At 45.6% G+C, this 19916-nt stretch overlaps 1 protein-coding gene across 1 annotated transcript in view; it reads left to right on the forward strand.

Annotated features, from left to right (window-relative positions):
* The first annotated feature begins 1172 nt into the window (after window positions 1–1172).
* The window catches only part of PTCHD1 (patched domain containing 1), a 58394-nt gene continuing 39650 nt past the window's right edge, over window positions 1173–19916 (forward strand). The window contains exon 1 of the mRNA XM_006054182.4: window positions 1173–1586. Within this exon, the coding sequence (XP_006054244.1) occupies window positions 1236–1586 (351 nt within the window). The 5' untranslated portion in view covers window positions 1173–1235. The remainder of the gene's footprint in view (window positions 1587–19916) is intronic.

A 19916-nucleotide genomic window follows, 5' to 3' on the forward strand; every position in this document is an offset into this window, starting at 1 on the left:
TGACTCCCTGACCAGCTGTTCGCAAACACTCTACGCCCGCAGGGGCGTCCGCTCCAGCCCCGCCAGTTCCCCCAGACCCGCCAGTGACGACAAAGAGAGGAGGAGGAGGCAGTGCGGAGAGGCGGGAGTCCGGCAGCACCAGAGCCCTGGCGACCGGCGGCTCCACGGACTGAACACCATTATCAGCCACTTTTATTACTGGGGTCGGGGTGGGGAGGTTGAGGGGCGCACAGCAGAACTGTCTAACCCACTCTGGAGAGACCCTCATGGAAAACGAGGAGACTCTCTACAGGCGCCTTCGGAGTGGACGTGTCCCAGACGCACAAGCGGACTCTGGTCCCGCGGAAGCTGCAGTGTTGGGGATATTTTAAATGGCTCTTACTTGAGAGGAGGCGTGATTTCCACGTTCGAGCGTCTTCGCTCCCCACCCCCTCTCCGCACCAGCCAGTGCGCGCCACCACCTGAGCCTGGCGAGAGCCGGGACGCACGCAGTCTTCAGCCTCCTCCTTTCCGCCTCTGGGGGGGATTCGGCTCTGAGCCCGTCCGCCCGACGCCCCCCGGGACAACTCTTTACTTTTTGTTTGGAAAATCAGGGCCATTTCTTTATTCGTCTCTGGGTCTCCCCGGAGGAGGACAGGGGAGGGGAGGGCGCGCGCGGCGGGCCGGGCCAGGGGAGGGGAGTGCTGGGAGGGGAGGGGACTGGGTGTAGCCTGGAATTCTCCGTCCTCGTGTTCCTAGGCTGGCGCGCAGAGTCTCCCCGCGATAGCGCCGCCGCCGCTCCCCGCGCCACGCCGTCGTTGGCTTCGGGGGTCGGGTGAGTGGGGTCATGACGCGCCGCGGGGGCCGCCCCGGGCCCCTCCCGCGCTGAGCCGGGACGCTGCCCCGCCGCGCGGAGCCCCTCGGGCGGGGAGGCGGCGGGGGGTGGGGAGGGGCGCACGGGGTAGGGCGGGGTGGGGGCGGCGCGGAGGCCGCCAAGCTGGGGGGCTCTCCGGGCGGGCGCGGCCGCGGGCAGGAGGGCGTGTCTCCGGCCCGAGGGGACCCTCCCGAGGCGCGGCGCGGGACTCCCCGATGGTGGTGCCGCGGCTCCGGGAGAGCACAGGGTCTCGCCTCCGCCGCCGCCGCCGCCGCCGCCGTCGCCGCCGCGGGCGCCACCACCGCCGCCGCCGCCGCCGCCGCCGCCCGAGCCCGCGCCGAGCGTGCGCCTCGCCCTCCTCCCGCGCCCGCTCTGCTCTAGGATGCTGCGGCAGGTTCTACACAGGGGCTTGAGGACGTGTTTCTCCCGGCTCGGCCACTTCATTGCCAGTCACCCTGTCTTCTTCGCTTCGGCGCCGGTGCTCATCTCCATCCTGCTCGGCGCCAGCTTCAGCCGCTACCAGGTCGAGGAGAGCGTGGAGCACCTGCTGGCGCCCCAGCACAGCCTCGCCAAGATCGAGCGCAACCTCGTCAACAGCCTCTTCCCGGTCAACCGCTCCAAGCACCGGCTGTACTCGGACCTGCAGACCCCTGGGCGCTACGGCCGGGTCATCGTCACCTCCTTCCAGAAAGCCAACATGCTGGACCAGCATCACACCGACCTGATCTTAAAGGTGAGAGGGGGGCGGGCGCAGGCAGCCTCTGCCGGCGCCGCTGCCGCGGTGGGGCTGGCTGTGCGCCGGGGTCCGGGCTGAGAGCGCCGCCTCTCCCATCCCAGGCGACTGCCGCAGGGGCTCTGCTGCACCGCGCGCCCCTCGAAGGCCGCCCGGAGCCTCCCAGCCTCCCGGACGGGTAGTGTCCGGGCCCGGCCCGGCCCTGGCCGCCGTCGCCGCCACCCCAGCAGTCGCTGCAACAGTTGGGGCGGCGGCGGCCACCGTGCTGTGATCGGTGCGCTTGTTTTGGATGCAGTGGTCTTGGGGGCGGGGAGGCTGTGGGGTAACTGGGCCAGAAGGAGCCCAACTAGAGAAGACATTCTAGAAAGTCCTGCTACTTGAAAACAAAATACTCTCTGGGAGGGGGCCGGGGGGCGGATTCAGAGAGCCTGCTCCCCTGTCCTCGTTTCTTCTTCCTTGCTCCAGTCGGGGAGTGGAGTGTCTTGGAAAAGGCTGCTCCGAGGGGCTGTGAGTGGGCCGAGGAATGTGAAGCGGGATGGTAAAGAAGAAGTGTGTTCCCGGAAAGCAGGGGCTGCCCTCTTCCCCGCTTCCCCGGGCGAGGTGGCCATCTCTGTTTTCCCGAGTGGGAAATGATGTTTGTAATTCGCAGTCGGTTCATATTTCACAGTAGCTCCCCTCCTTCAAGATGCAAAAAGTTCTCTGGGAAAGGGGGTGGGTGGTTCACTGATTCACTTGTATGTGGGTGCGTTTGGGGGTGAGGGTGAGGGTCAGAGCAAAAGAGTAAGGACAGAAGCCAGGGCTGCGTGGCCATGACAAGAGCACAGTAAGCCGAGCAGCTGCTTAAAGGGTGACACTGGGAGAAACAGGTTGTGCCACAGCCCTAGGTGAGAATTTGGTGTAAAAAGTGAGGTCAGTGGTGATAACTTTCAGGAAGTTCCCAAGAAAAGCAGAAGAGTGAGGACTAGAGATGGAAAAGTGAATACCTTAGGAAAGAAAAGCCAAGATAGGTTAGAATGTTCCATCCCAGTCCTGGTGGGGATTCTGGGTCTTGTTTACTGAAGGTCCTCCTCTGGGGAGGGCACACAGGAACCAGTCTGGCTGGAGCCCTGGGGTGGAGGGGTGGAAGGTGCTGGTCTTGTGTGGGTCCAGATCTAGGATTGGAGGCTGGGTAGATTTCTAATCTACTTCTCCCACCAGGAGTCAGCCAGTGAGCCCAGGGAACTCTTTCCTTTCTTCTCTTTCCCTCTGCAGGCAACCCCCTAGAGACAAGCTCTTTTTCCTCTATAGTTCTCCACCGTCTTTTGTTGACATCAATCAGTAATTAGTAGTGAGGGGAATCTGAGTAGAGACTCAATGGAATTAGGACCTTCCCACATTGGGTGGCTTGTGATATTTTTAAGGACACACACATCATCACACATACTCATCACAGAACCTTAGTAACATCAGTCCTGAGTTGTTTGCTTTTCTGATGATTACACTCCCAACATCAAAGTGTTTCCCCCCGCCATGCTTCAGTTAATGTATTTTGACACACACATAAATACTGCTACAAATGCTTTTCCCAGAAAATATGGAATAATTTCACCATAGGCTTAAGGAAACTATACTTTAGCCAGTCCTGACAGTTAGAAAACTGCTCCATTTTTTGATATATGATCTATTTAAATGATGCTTCTCTTCGTTTTTATTTTATTTTTTGAGGTGATGGTTCCACTGGCTCTTTATTTCCCCTAACAATCCATCACGCAACCGTGATGGGCAGTCACCAGTTACGTTCACTCTCAAGGTTAATGAGACATCAACAGGCACGTCAGATCTCTTTTCAACTGGATTGTTTCTCTCGGATTTGATTTTGATCTGTTCAGGACAGAAAACCGTATTAGACGAGAAAGTTGGGAATGGAGAGACAGGGAGGCTGGCTTTGCTTCATACCTAAAGGGCAACTTTAAAGGACTGCGGTCTTGTGAGTGAATTGTTTTAAGAAATTGGGTGTTTTTTCATGCTGTAGGTTTCTGGGGAAGATCAGTCCAAGTAGACTAGTGGTGAGAACTCATTTCTAGCTGATGGCTCTCTGGTGAAAATGAATTCACAGAGCTTATGAAAACCCAGACTCAGGCAACTGAGGGAATTGCCTTCAATTTTATATATCCATTGTTTTCTTCTTATATCCAACCTCTCTATGTGATAGGTGTGGAGCCAGGGGCCAGAAAAATGGACCCTTGGTAGTCATGGTAATGTAAAGTGTAGGAACAAGCACTCACTTTCTTCCTCTCTTTTTCTATAAGAGACATGAAAGATTAGTCCTTTACAAAAGGTGTTAGGAGTGAGAGTCACCGTTTTCTACCCTTTCTGGTGTTTCTCTGATACTTTGTTGCTGCCATCAAGGAGACCTGACACTTAACATTGTACACACCACCAGCTGGCCCCTGCCTGTTTTATCACATCACAGGGGAAGTAAAGTGGACAAAGCAGAACCAGGCTTTGAGGCTTTCTCAGGCCCCATGACAAAACTGAAGAAGTAGCTCCCAGGGTTGTGTCATTTACTCCTCCTCGGGCTCTGGGGGTGTACCTATGCAATGAAGGCGAGCCTGCTTGGAATATTAGTCCAGCTACTTTCTGATCCAAAACAGACTGAGGAAGGGATGATGACAAACAGTGAACACCCGTTTGATGTTTTTTAAAATATTGGGCTGGCCCCTAAGTTCATTTGGGTTTTCAGCATGCTACTACAAGAAAACCCAAATGAACTTTTTGGCCAACCCAATATAATTGGGAGTATCACAGAAAAAAAAAAATAATCCACATTTGCAAATTCAGCTCATCTGCCTTGGAGGAGCTTTCTCAAATTCGTGCAAGTGACATGACTTGCATACACTGACCACTGACCTCTGCAGTGTAGAATCTGATCACAAACTACAAGAAGAGGGATTCTCCCTAGCAATGGTTTCTTCTGAAGGCTACAAAGCAAAGATGTAATTTGGGGTGAAAGTAGGTGGGGCCTGATAATGCTGGTAAGAGGCCAGCCATTAATTTTTGAACCCTTTTAAATACATGTTGATCTTCAAAAGTCTTCATTTTTGCTAGAAGATTAAATTTAGCTCATTATTATATCTTAACAGAAAATCCAGGATGTTCATCTCAGAGCAAATTTCAGAGTAGTGCCTCACAGGCTTATATGGACATGCTTCTTTCTGATCACCTAAAGTGAAGTGTGAGCAAGACCTAGTTGATAACTGATCTGGCTGTGACTACGACAGTACTTGATTTCTTCCAGGATCATCTGTGTAAAGAACCAGTTCAGCTTACTCCTTCTAATAATGATATCACCTTTATAACAGCTTAGTTATAAACCTGTAATACATTTAAATACAGCAAACACCAAAGGGTAGGCAGGCAGGAAAAATGGTGTGGTTCCATTATCTAGTTGAGAAAACTGCTCCTTAGAAATTAACTGACATACTATAGAAAAAATAAAAAACTAAGGACAGAACCAGGACTGTGACCCAGGGTTTTGACTCCCAGCCCACTGCTCTTCTCACTATCATATACTAAACTCCTTGAGTGATTTAAAATGTACATTTTTGGTATCCAAATATATTTGATCAAAATCTCATCCCCATCTAACAGCAACAGTAGAATCATAAGGACATTCTCTTGACTGACACTGCCCGTGTCAATGGAAATCCACTAATAGAAAGTCCATGTGCCCAAAGTAATACATTTATCATTAACAATATACAAAGAATATTTTAGGGGAAAAAATCTCTGGATGATTGAACAGCGATTTCCTGTTTGAGTGCTGTCCACAGGCCAGGTCAGGGTGGATTGAACCCCAGTGCTCACTAACACAGTCCCCAGCACATGACAGACCTTCAGTAACTGTCTAAGGGATCTGCCCCCATCTGCTCAGACGTTTACGTGATGGGCAAAGACAATGCCACCAGAACTACTCTGAAAGGTATTTTCAAAATGACATTTTTATGTTTACAACTTTATAGGCAGCTTCCAAGGCTTTTCTTCTTCCAAGATACCATCCTTCCTTTCTCTTTTTCCAAGATCACCCGTGTAGTCATATCAAAAACCATCTCAATTTTGAGATTGGGTAGGGGCGTCTCCTTCACATCTTGTCCTCTTCTTCAGAAGAACCTCATAGGCTGTTTGACTCCAAACCAAGGGGAGGTCACGTACTCACTCTGCAGACATTCTTTCTTTTACTGGGGAATCTCATTTTGTTCAAATATCGAGTGTCTATGTTATGTAAACTTTTTATGTTTAAATATACTAAGGAGAAAAAAAGTTGTGAAATGAGATTAACAGAATTTAACTTGGAACTGTTTAACTCAAGCTTTCCACGAAGGGCAGCACAACTGCTAGCTCAGGGTCACAGAGACCTGGTAGCTGGATCAAGATCTCAGTTTTTCCAAATACTGTCTCAGCACTTTCAATCATTACAGGAAGCGCCATCATTTCTTTCTCTCCAGTCTAAGGATCGGCAAATGCCAGCCTTTTTTTGAGCTTAGGCATTTTTACATTTTTAAAAAATTGTAACAAAAACAAAGAATAATATGAGACAGAGATAGCCCATGTCTCTCAAAGCCTAAAATATTTACTTATAATATTTACATAAAGAAGTTCCTCTACTGTATTCCAAACCTTCTATACTGTATTCCAAATCTCCCTGACTGGAAAAATTTCAGAAGTTAATGCTGTTAAATCATCTCTAAGGCAGTGGTTCTGAACCAGGGGGTACTGTGCCCTGCAGGGGACATTTAGCAATGGTTGGAGACATTTTAGCTCACATCTAGGGGTGACTTGCTCCTGGTGTTTAGTGGGTGGAGGTCATGGATGCTGTTAAACATCCTCTGAGTGCAGAATAGCCCCCCACCACTTCCCACAGCAAAGAATGATTTGGTCCCAAGTCCTGCCTGAAAGGGTTCATTTGTATATTTCTTTTGTTCTGTCAGGATTTTTTCATCTGCATTGATTATGTAAAATGAAAAAATGCCAAAGAGACGTTCACATCCAAAAATTTTATAGAAGTTTGACTGGGGACAAATAGTACAACCTCTGAGGACATGCTCGTATGGGTGGTGAGGCAAAGACCAGATTTGCCAGCGTTAACATTCCCCAAGAGACAGCTATCTTGCTCTCGTACAGCTCTGTCATTTATGGTCCAAATTCCACTCCAGAGGAACCCAGGAAACTGAATACAGTCTAACTGCCTGAATGGTAAAGCTGGCCTTGAGACTGGTCAGAGTGTCTATTACTGGCAGGCCTGGCCCCCAGTCCTGGCCGTCACCCACTAGGCCCGGCTTCTCCTGATGGTACATAAGCTCCCACTGTAAGCAGTGGCCTGCCGAGGAGGCAGAAGGTGGCACTTTATTGCCTGGCCTAGCTGCTTTGCTTTGCTGAACATTAAGTGACAAAGGAAGGGCTTGTATCCAGAGGACAGAGATGGAAGACCCTTGGGTTTGGAAAGCACCTTAAAGGTCACCTCCACTGACACTGGAATGTACTCTTAGAATCTCAGGGTGCTTTGTCTGGTGACAGGTACTACGATGCTTTGGGTAGCCCAAGTCCCTTCAATGAGTGACCCAAGTGGCAGGTACTCTTAGAGAAGACTGAGGCCAGGCCTGAAAGAGTGTTGTGTGTGTGTGTCGGCTGCACCAGGAGCAAAGTAAGGGGAGGGTGAGATCTCGTTTCATTCTCTTTGCATTTCATAGAAGGTGCATCCGAAAAATCCAAGTTCAGTGTCATTCTAGGGTTGTCTGACTTCTAAGCACATGTCATGTGTGTGAATAGCATCCTCCAGTGCCCACGCTGTTTGTCTCATTTAGATTTGAGGTGCCATCTTTTACTCTCCTGTGTAGATAAGCATTGGGGCCAAACTTTGGGTAAACTGCTAATTTAAACTGGAATTTAAATATAAAGCTGTCATGTGAGAGGAAGCCCACCTTTTTAATGGCTCAGAGTATCTTGACAGATGCCACATTAGAGTTAGAGAAGGCTTTTTTTTTTTTTTTTTTTTTTTTAACAAACACAAAGACTGAACCTCTCAGGATTCACCAGACTTACAACCCTACTATAGCAGCTGAGCATTTAGCCGGTGACTTCCTATGATAATAACTAAGAGAAGGAGAAGAAAGCTAACAGAAGTTATTTGCTTCCTGCCTGAGAGGTTGCAGCATCCCTGGCACACGAGCTCGGGGATCTAATCAGCTGTGACTCTGTGGTATATGCCATCTGGTACCTGACTTTGGGGCTCAGTGTGAGCCCCAAGTGATACCTGAGATAGGCTTGAAGCAGACCTTTGAAGTCACCTGCTTGCTAGCACATCACAGCAAGCAGGCCTGTCTGCAGCCCTGCCTGTGCTGCCGCCACATGCCCGGAAGGCCACAGAACTTCCGAGGAATCCTGCCAGACTGATTTAATGACCAGCAGGGGAGGTGAGTAATCTCTAACCTTTAAAAGACAAAAAAAAAAAAAAAAAAAAGGAAATCAACACCAGTTGTTATTTCATATGGGAAGCCCTGAATAATATGTCATACCTTCGACTCCAGAAGTCATATTTTGAACAAAAGAAGGCAGTGAGAGAACAGGGAAGCTATTTTTATCTTCGTGCTCTCTAAGAAGTCCTCCTGAGAATATTGTTTTTGGGTATTTTGAATGAGCCTCTTTGTTAGGTCTTCTACTTTAGGTTTACCCTGTGGGCTTCAGATACGGTCAAGGTGAGGACTGGAGTGCTGCCTTGGGATGCGATATCCCAAAACATTGGCAAAGAAGTGAGGACATGAAGTAGAGAGTAGTGGGAAGCCAGTCAAGGGAATGTTCTCAAACAAGCATCCACTGTGAGCACCTGGTGCCCAGCCTCACTGGGGAACTCTGGGAGATGCTGGATAACTTCTGTACAACTTATCCCAGCTATGGGTAAAGGACCTGGCTGTTCACCACCCTCCCCCCATCCCCAGCCACGTCTCCAGCCACCATTAGTTGATCTGGGACATGAAATAGTCTCTAGCGATCCCAGATGCCACATGTGTCCCTGTAATCAGAATTGTTTTTGTGGTTGCTCTTTTATGAAAGTGAAAAGAAAGTGAAAGTGAAGTCGCTCAGTCATGTCTGACTCTTTGCGACCCCGTGGGCTGTAGCCCACCAGGCTCCTCTGTCCATGGGATTCTCCAGGCAAGAATACTGGAGTGGGTTGCCATTTCCTTCCCCAGGGGATCTTCCCGACCCAGGGGTCAAACCCAGATCTCCCGCATTGCAGGCAGACGCTTTAACCAAGGCACAGGCAAAGAGCTGCAGGCGTTTCTGGTGAGTGGCCTTGACCTGTAGAGGTGAGGGAGAGGAGAGAATGTGGGTGGGACTCCGAGAGCATCTCCACCCATCTAGAGACAGACAGCCAGGAGTGTAGGGCCTGCATTGCTAAGGGGTGTTCCTCGCTTCTGGGCAAGAATCATCTAGCATAGCTGTTCACTTATTCCTGAATTTTGATAGGTAACTGCCATTTTCAGTTTTGCCACTGGATGGTGGTAAAGAGGATTCCAGGCTGGACCTGGACACTACCTGGATGTGTGGTTTTATAAGGCAGGCCCCCACACTTGAGTGGCCGGTGTCCAGCCCCTCTTTCCCTCCCACAGTCCCCTTCTTCACACATGTACCTACCTTGTTCTCTCTCCTAGAAATGCATTCACTCCTTATCATGAGGTCAGACTTACATGCCTACTTTATGAGGCCTTCCCAAATTCAGGGCTCCCTCCCTCCCTTAAATCCATCTGTCTTTCAGTTGTATCCACATTCTTTAATGCTTAATTAGATAGTATTATATAATTTGTTTCCCTGATAACTCAGTTGGTAAAGAATCTGTCTGCAATGCAGGAGACCCTGGTTCAATTCCTAGGTCAGGAAGATCCCCTGGAGAAGGGACAGGCTACCCACTCCAGTATTCTTGGGCTTCCCTTGTGGCTCACCTGGTAAAGAATCTGCCTGCAGTGTGGGAGACCTGGGTTCGATCCCTGGGTTGGGAAGATCCCCTGGAGAAGGGAAAGGCTACCCACTCCAGTATTCTGGCCTGGAGAATTACATGGACTGTATAGTCCATGGGGTCACAAAGAGCCGGACATGAATGAGTGACTTTCACTTTCTTTCATATAATTTGCTGTAATGTCATGTGATACTTTCTCTTAAGCAACATCATAAAGCTCTTCAAAGGTAGCACCATGTCTTATATACCCAAATCTCTCCTAGAAACCAGTATAACATGGAGTGTGCAGCAGGTGCTTAATAAATTGTTGCTGCTTGACGGCTCATAGGATATAGAATGTGATATGCCTTCCCCATTCATTTATTTTGCTCAAATATAATTTTGCCAGATAGCATGACCATGTGATTTTTTCAGATCTGTCTTTATTTCTCATCCTTGATAAATTTTGGTTTCAAACTTGATGATAAGCAATAAGCATACATTCTGCCTCAGGATCTGCTGACACTTACTTTATATGAGGAGAAACTCATATAGAAAAACCAAGCCCAAACCCTGAACACCTCTTTTGCTTCAAGTAGTTTGGCAAGGTGTAAACTTGACCTTGGTCTCCAGGGGTCCATTCCCATTTGGGAGAGCAGAGCATTCTGCAGTTCCCAACAAACACCCTCAAAGTCAGCTCTCCACTACACACATCCTTACTTGCATAAAGTGAAGTCTCAAAAACCACTGGCTAAACCCATACTCAAATGTAAACATGAAACACATTTTTTTTTAAAATCAAGGACAAGTGGTTTTCACAGCTATTAGCACCAGAGTTCAAGAGATCACTATTGTGATGTCATTCAGCCTTTCATTTTTCAAGAGGGAGCCCAGGGTAACAGAAAGACTTGTTCTTAGAGATAAACTTAAAAAATGATGCTGGTACAAAATCAGTGTATCTCTGGTGAGTTTAACAGACACACTTGTTGTTCAGTTGCTAAGGCATGTCTGACTCTGTGACACCATGGACTGCAGCACACCAGGCTTCCCTGTCCTTCACTATCTCCCGGAGTTTGCTCAAATTCACATCCATTGAGTCAGTGATACTATCCAACCATCTCACTAGAACTGTTCATTTCTCAGCATTCAAGGTGAGATTCCTTTGCCCATTCTTCCATGGGCTCCACAAATTTGTTAAATACCATGGCTTTGTCAGTTTCTTATAACTGTCTCAATAAAAATGCATCTCTACTAAACAACTAGCATAAATGCTCAAAAATTTTTTTCAGATGCTCAGTACCTTAACTTTTGGGTTCTGCATTGTTGTCTCCTGTTTTTATTCTAGTTGTGGTACAGCATGTAGGCAAGTAGTCATACTGAGTAAAGACTGGCTGCTCTTAGATGCTTTATGCCCACACAACACCTGGGCATCTCGTGAAAATACAGATTCTGATTCAGTCTGGGGTAGGAGCTGCAGTTCGGCATTTCTGACAAGCTCTCTGATGATGCTGCTGGTCAGTGGAGCACAACATTGAGGAGCAGGGCTCAGATCTGGCTGTTGTGAACAGAGCACTGGAGCTGGAAAGCCAAGCTCAAATCCCATTTCTCCTAAGGATTGTGACTTTGTGGAAGTAGCCTAACATCCGCGAGAAGCAGGTTCCTATCTGCACTGAGTGTAACAGCATCCTGCACACCCGCTCAAGGTGAAGAGTGCGGCGCGATAACGTATGTGAAGGCACTGCGTAACCATTTCCTTCTGTAAGTGTGTTACCATCATTTGTATTTACTTTGAAAATGGCTGTTATTTCTGCATATATGCCAGCTCTTTCAGAGCCATTATTGCCTGTTGAGTAAATACACATAGGCATTTTTTTCCTTTGATCCAAGAGGCAATAATGGGTGCTCAATCTACATTCTCAATACTCACACTGGCAATTTGTTGGTCTTTAATGACTCCATCTGAGTCATTATACATGATTGGATTCATCGTATGCTGAGCATACAGCTCCTAAGTTCGCTGGTGGGCAGAGCCTGTCAGTGGAGATGGGCAGATTGCATCTCAGCTCATTGAGGTGGTTTCTCAGGGCTCAGAACCTCTTCTTGACGCTTGCCAGGGCTTTGCACAAAAAGGAAGCATTCACTTCCTGTCCAGAAGTACCTTTGGAATGAAAACCTCTGGGAGGCTGAGGGGTCCTGTGTCAAGGTTCTCTTCACTATTTTTCATAGGCCGCATGCTAGAAAGGGATTGTCCAGAAACATAGGTGAGAGAGTCAGTAACTCTCCCGTCTCATTTAATTTACATGACTACAGTGCTTCCCTGGGATCTTGCTCACATAAGTAGATCTGCAAGCACTTCAAAGGGAGGAGTGTGTCAGAATGGCCAGAGACCAGGAGAACCAGGCAAAGTGATAATTCTGAAGCCCTTTGAAACTGTGAAATGGAAAATTTTGCTGACTACGGGTTTTAGCCATTTAGGTCAGTGCATTTCCCCATCTTCCCTTTTCTACAATTTCTTTTCAAAGGGTTAGGAAAGAAATCTACAATTATTTAGGATCAAAATTGAATCCACCAAAGAAAACATCTCAGCCTTCCTGATTCTCTACACCTAAACTCTTCAAATGAAACTAACCTCAGGTTAAGAGAAGATGAGCAATTCTTCTCAAATTTGAATATGCTTTTAAATTTCCTGGGAATTTTATTAATGTTCATATTCTGATTCAATAGGTCTGAGACAATAGGCCTGACCTTCTGCATTCTGAACACACTCTCAGCGCTGCTGCTGCTGCTGGTCTGAGAGCCATGCTGACTAGATCAGTGAATTGGTGGACCTGAAGAAGAGCCTTTGTGTATCCTGACTAACTAGTACCATTTAACTGCCTCCATACTCTGAAGCAGTGGTTCCTCACCTTGAGTGGACATCCCATGGAGGGCTTGTCCAAACAGATTTCAGATCTCATCCCAGAGTTTCCAATTCTTTGGGTCTGGAGTGGGGCCTGAGAACATGCATTTCAAACAGGTTCACAAGGTGATGCTGTACCTGCTGGTCCAAGGACCACAGTTTGAGAACCACTGATATAAAGCATCCTAGTAATTAGCTGCCAGGACTAAACCTAAAAATGCCATTTCTCTCTCAGTTGAAACCTGGACAACATATACAGCAGGGTGAAAGAGTTATTTGTTCAGCTGTTAATTCTGGGTGATGTTGTCATAGCTAGTATGCAAAGGATACTGTTTAAGCCTGAACCTTGAAGCTGGCAGTTTAACGCATGCATATTGAACAGAGGGACCTGTCCCTGCTGTCTGTCTCCAGGAGCTGGAGTTTAGGAGAAAGGGGCTGAGTAGAAGAAAAGATGCTCAGAGATGAGGGAGAGAGAGAGCCCCCACTTCACACATATACAGTGTGGATGGTGTTGCTACCATCACTGTATGATTCCCAAAGCTTCCTTCCTTCCAGAAGCTTCCCACACAGGGCCACCTGCCATTTGCTGTTGCAGAAACATAATTTACATCAGACCAGAAGGCAGAGCAGGTACAAATAGGAGCTACATGCTGTGTTTCTAAGACAAGGGCCCAGCTCTGTGGTTGCCAGAGGTGAAGGGTTCATGGGGAGGGCCCTGGAAGCTACTGTTCAGTTTCGACTACTGACTGATGTCAGGTGCAGTTAGAGAGAGGTGAAGTCGAGCTGGAGCGAAGGTTAGTGAGTACTGATTTTGGAACGGTGGAATTAGCATTGTTTCAGAGCCCTGAAGTTCTGTGTTTGACGCTATGAACCATCAAAGTGTCCATGATAAAGTCATTTATCCTCCCTGGGGTCTTAATTTCCTCACCCATAAAACTGGATCGGCAATATCATCATCATCGTGTTGGAAGAGAGAAGGAGACACAATGTGTGTAAACAAACTGTAAAGTGCAGCATGCTTCTAAAGCCACACAAATCTCCCGGCAGCTGCACTGAATGCACACGTGTTTGTCTGGGGCAAGAATACAAGCTCCTGGGGATTCCTAGGGGAGACGACTAACCACCTTAGTCACTCAGCTGACACATTCCACATTACCATCTCCTTTTATAAAAAGTGCCTTTACCATCAGTGACTGCCTTTTACTAACCAGAAGCTTTGTTGACATGGCCTCATGCTCCCAGATGATGTAATATTACATTAGTCTGTGTTGTTACTTTGAATTACCCAAGGAGAATTTTAAAATAGCATATCTGATCATCCATCATCTACACTTCTAAAGCCTTAGACCTACACTGTCCAATTGAGAAGCCACTAGCGATGTGGCGCTATCTGATTTAAATTTAAATTAGCTAAGATGAGAAATTCATTTCCTCACTTGCACTAGCCACTTTTCAAATGCTCAATAGCCCCATGTTTCTGTAATAGAGAGAACAGGTAACATTTTCATCACCAGAGAAGTTCTACTTGACAGTGTTGCTTTTCACCAATGAAAAACTGATACATCACATAATCTAACAAACAAGCAGAGGAGTCCAGCAGACTTCGAAAGAATCATTAAAAAATAACTACCCCAGACTGCCCCCATGAAATAGAGAAACAGACAAGTAAGGCATGGCTCCTTGTGTTGGATGGCCTTGAAATAATATTTCAGTTAGTAGCAGAGTCAGCTGAAGCTTTCAGTTTCAACATGTAAAGAGCTTGGAAGTTGTCATCCCCATCCTTACAAAGGGAAAACTCTAGATAAACTGAAAATAAATGATTTTTCTTGAGCACATCGGAGAACTGAGGTCATGGGGCAAACTGACATCCCAAAATCTGCAGAGGCAGTCACGTCCATAGATATAAAGAAACGATCTGCTTACCTGGAACACATGTCACTGGTAGAAACACTTAAATGGTAATTTTGACAAAGTGCACGAACCTTAGGGTGGAGTAACAGGAGAGTGGGTTACAGTCTCTGAGGGATGAGGGAGCTTATACTTTCTTAAGCTTCCCCTCCAGAAACCCCACCAAGGAAAAGATCTGGCAAGAAGTGGAAGAGAAGTCATCCTCCTGAAATTCACCCATCTTCTCCATAACAAAGGGCTACACTCTAGGGAAGAGGACTCTGTCAGAGCATAATTCTAAAACTTTATCCTAAGTTTCTCCTTCCCACAGAAGCCCCTGTAGCTTTTCTGTCTCAGATAAGTTGAAGATGAGGAGTTCACAGGTGTCAGGAATTTAAGGAAATAGATGCTGCAGCCAGGAAAAGGAGTAGAAGGCAAGGGAAGAATACTATACCACTGGAGAAATATCTGTGAAGGCCGTAGCCCCAGGGCAAGGCCCACTTAAAGACCGAGATTTCTTCAAAAGATTACAAAGCATTTCCCTTCCCAGCACCCTACCACCACAGCAACAGGACTCCAGTGTAATAACAGTGAGTTACAGGTGAAGAGCTGCAAGACACAGATTCTCTCTGAGAAGGAGTACTTAGGGAAGACAGAGTTAAGAAAAGAGACAAAAAGAATAACAATAGAGAAATTTGAAGCTCCTGGCACTTAGAGTCACAAGAAACATTAAATACATCCAACCTCATAGATTAGCGTAAGTCTTTACTATAAAACTCTATATAACTCTATTTACCTCAGTTCCCACGGACTGATACAACATGTCCAGCTTTGGGAAAAAATTACAAGACATGCGAAAAAGAAAAAAATATAGTCTGAAGAGACGAAGCATCAGAACTATACTCAGATATAATACAGATGTTTGCATTATCAGACAAGAAATTTAACTACAATATATCATGAACTTTAATGGAAAAAGGAGACAGCATCAAGAACAGATAGATGCTATAAGCAGAGAGATGGAAACTCTCCAGATGAATCAAAAGGAAATGCTAGAAATCAAAAGTGTAACAAAAATGAAGAATGGCTTTGATTGGCTATCATCAGTACACTCAATACAGCCCAAAAAAGAATCATTCTATTTTAATCATATATTAAAACCAAACAAGGCAAAAAAGTAAAGGGGAAAAAATAATGAACAAATGCAACAAATAGAGAATAGTTACAACTATGGTAGATATTAATCCAACCATATCAATAATTATTTTAAACATGAATGGTATAAATATACCAATTAAAAGGCAGTGATTATCAGAGTGGATCAAGAGAAAACAAGACCCAATTCAGTGCTGTCTACAAGGAACCTACTTTAAATATAAAGACTCAGGTTAAAAAATGAAGGGATAGAGAAATTTGTATGTATCTTGCTAACACTAATGAAAAGAAAGCTAGAGTAGCTGTATTAATTTCAGGTACAGCTGACTTCAGAACAAGGAAAATTATCAGGAATAAAAAGGGGCATTACATAATGATAAAGAGGTTAATTCTCCAAGAAGATATTAACAATCCTAAACACATATACACTTAAAAAACAGTATTAAAATACATGAGGGAAGAACTAAAAGGAGAGACAAACCCACTGTTATAGCTAGAGACTTCAACATTTCTCTGTTAGTAACTGACAGAGCAAGCAGGCAGAAAATCAGTAAGGATATGGATGACTGTGACAGAAGTAAGGGCCAGGATGTCTAATACTCTGGGGAGAGTCATGACCCAAATTTTATAAGGATAGTTCTTACAGAAGTATAGGGGTTAAGTTGGAGAGGCAACATGTTAGGGGGCGATCTGCTCCTCCACCCATGAGAGTTAATGTAAGTTTGTAAGTAAGAGGCTTTGAGTAGAATAACTGCAGAAGGAGAAAAATGGGGCTAGATTAGACCACCATTTTCCAAAATGTGTTTAGTAAAATCTTCTGTGATACTGCAAAAAAAAATTGGGTTCTGTGACCAAATAACTCTGGGAGACAATGCATGTAGTAGCCTATATCAGATGGCCATATTGAATGCATATTAACATATCAAAAGCTTTTAAAAGTTCCTTTGTAAAGAAATCTATTTAACTCTACCCAGTTCAGCATTTCTGAAATTTGTTTTGATCATGGATACTTTTTGCATTTTTGGTGACCCTTATTAATATCCCAAGGAACTAATGTGCTTCTGAATATAGACTGAAAATACCATCCCCAAAATAGGGAGATGGAATCAATAGGATTTGACATTCACTGGATCTGTGTATTGTTGTTGTTCAGTTGCTAAGTCGTGTCCAACTCTTTGCAGCCCCATGGACTGTAGCATGCCAGGCTTCCCTGTCCTTCACTATCTCCTGGAGTCTGCTCAAACTCATGTCCATTGAGTTAATGATGCCATCCAGCCATCTCATCCTCTGTTACCCCCTTCTCCTCCTGCCCTCAATCTTTCCCAGCATCAGGGTATATAAAAAAGGGAAAAGGATAATATCGGCTTAGAAGTTTCATAACTGGCTAAGGAGAAAGAGGAGAAGGATGTTAACCATAACAGGAAACAGATGAAAAAATTTGCAGGAAAAGATTCAGCTGTTGGATATATGCCAGTTGAAATATTGCTGTAATATGTATTTGCAAATCTTTAGAAGGCAGATGGAAATTCAGATTAGGAGTTTGGAAGAGAGGGGAAGTATTGATGTGAACTAAGGATTGGTCAGCATAAAGATGACAAGCCAAACTGTGAGATGGAACTCACTGCCCAAGAAGAGTTTATGAAGGTGACAAGATCAGAAGTGCTAGAGATAGAATCTTGAGTAATATTAAATTTACAAAGTATATCTTCAGTTAGGTAGATACTGGAAAGCCAGGTTGAGAGGTAGGAGGAGAGGATAAAGTTGTACTCATCATGGAACTCATCATAGGAGAGAGGGAAGGTTTTGGTCAAACCACACATATTGAGCACCTTTGTCTGCCAGATACATAGTCAAGGATATAGCAGTGAGGAAACCAAGCCCATGCCTTAATGGGGCCTACTGGATTCACATGAAAACCTCAAAATGCTTAACCATCTTAAGTATGTTGAAAATACTATTTAGACTCTACATGATTGACTTCACTGTGTATATCTGCTGAGAGTTTAGGAAAATGAGGACTGAAAAGTTGTCATTGGATTTACCTGCTTTGAAGTCATCGTGGACTTTGGTAGAGTGCTGGGACAGAGTCCAGAATGGAGTGGTTTGAGAAGTGAGTGGGAGGTGAGGAAATGAAGTTAGCGAGCATGAATCACTCTTTCAAGTGCAGTAAGAGACAGCAAGTGTAAAGAGCTTCTTAAAGGAGAGCTATGGCAAGAGTTGGAAGGGGAGTGGGGTCAATGAGGCTTTTTTAATATGGGAAAAGACATAAGCACATTTCAAAGCTCATGGGAAAGAACTAGTAGAAAAAGCTTGAGGACACAGGAGAAGAGATGAGCAATACTAGGAAGAAGGAAAGGAAAGCCAGAACCCAATGGAAGCAACTGCTCTTAGAGGGAGGGTCATGGCCTTGATTTTCACATGCGAGGAGGAGAGAAACGGACGGATGTGGGTATTTTTAGAGACAGTGGCAGCCAGTTGTGGATAATTTCCATTTGATGGCTTGGGATTTTCTCTGCAAGATACTCAAGGTCAGCAGCTGAAAGTCTTGTCAAATGCTGAAGAAAGTGAGCCTCTGCCATAATAACTATGGGCTTGGAGGCCAGTCGACAAGGGAATGAAGAGACAAAGTGGTAAATTGGAGGCAGTCTGTCTGGAATTTGGGTATGAAAGTAAAGGGACTATCTCTTCCTCCCTTTTTCTTGAGATGGGCAAAAAGTATTGGGTTGGTGAAAAAGTTTGTTCAGGTTTTTCTGTAACATCTCATGGAAAAACTCAACACGAAATTTTTGGACAGGCCAATATAAAGAAGAAATTAAAGTGCAAGTGAGAGGCAAGTTGAGAGAGCTCACACTGTTGGTGGTATTAGTCTCTTAGTCATGTCAGACTCTGTGACCCCATGGACTGTAGCCTGCCAGGCTCCTCTGTCCATGGGATTTCCCAAGCAACAATACTGGAGTGGGTAGCCATTCCCTTCTTCCAGGGGATCTTCCTGACCCAGGGATGGAACCTGCATCTCCTGCATTGCAGGCAGCTTCTTTACTGTTTGAGCCGCCAGGTAGGTTAGAATTCACACTGAGTACATTTAAATTTCAGAAGAATATGAATCATATAAAAGCAAGGATTTCTTAACTCCAAGAGTTGTCTGGCATTTGAATGGCTCATCAGAGGAGATTGAAATGACCCTGAATGGTTCAAACAGAGATTGGGATGGTGTGATCTCCAAGGGTGATATGGCCTTAGAATTCCATCACATATCTCAGTGGTTTTCAGCACTGACTACATGGTAGAATCCTGGAGGAATTCACATATACCATGCCTAGGTCTCACACCCAGGGATTCTCATTCCACTGGTCTGAAAACAGGGTGGCCTACTCGAAATGTGGTCTACATACTGACAGCAACAGCAGCAGCAGCATCTGGGACTTTGTTAGGTCTGCCGACGCCACCAAGGCTCCACCCAACCTACAAGACCTGAATCTGTGTTGTTACAAGACCCCAGCTGAGTTGTGTACATATTAAACTCTGAGAAACGCTGGATTGAAGCATGGTATAGAGCAGGGCCAGTCATGGGTCCTTTTTAAATTCCCCTAGGAATTTCTAATGTCCAACCAGACTTGAGCACCACTGCTACATACAAAATGAGATTCTTTTTGCCACTGTCTTAATTAAGCTCACATGATAAAATGGCATAGTATTACACACACACACACACACACACACACACACACAAAGAGTATATGTAAAAACTGGTGAAATCCAAACATCTGTAGTTAACAGACTTGTACCAAATCTGTTTCATGCCTTTTATCGTATACTCTGGTTATGTAAGATGTTTTCATTAGGGGGAAGCTGAGTGATGGATACATAGGAACTCTGAACTGTAGCTACAACTTCTTGTGAGTCTTAAATGACTTTAAAATAAAAAGTTAAAGAGAAAGCATTTTAAGCTAAGAGAAAGCCTGCCTAGGATAAGAAGCAGCTGTTCTCCATCATCATCTAAGAAATAAACAGGCTCCATCATTCACTCGGAGCGGAGCCATTAGAGGATTTAAAGCGGAGGGATGACAGGTTGGGATTTGTGTTCTAGAAAAATAAATCTGGTGGCAGTTTGGAGGATTGACTAAAAGCAAAAAAGATGAGTTAGGAACCTGTTTCTGTCATTCAGATAGGTGATAAGGGCTAGAACCAAATCAGGAGCAATGGAAATAGAGCACGTGAGGATGGACTGGAGAGACTGGGAGGGAAGATCAGCAGGATTTGATGAATGGTTCTAGGATTGTCAACCTTGGCTGCGTGTACCCGCCCTGGGAAGCTTTTTCAGATAGAGATACCCAAGCCTTTGCCAAGGGGTGCTGATGGAAAGGTGTGAGGGGAGCCCAGGCATGTGAGTTTGTGGACTCCACAGGTGGTTCAGATGGGCAGG

Source organism: Bubalus bubalis, chromosome X (assembly GCF_019923935.1).
Source record: "Bubalus bubalis isolate 160015118507 breed Murrah chromosome X, NDDB_SH_1, whole genome shotgun sequence".
In the NCBI taxonomy this organism is placed as follows: domain Eukaryota; kingdom Metazoa; phylum Chordata; class Mammalia; order Artiodactyla; family Bovidae; genus Bubalus; species Bubalus bubalis.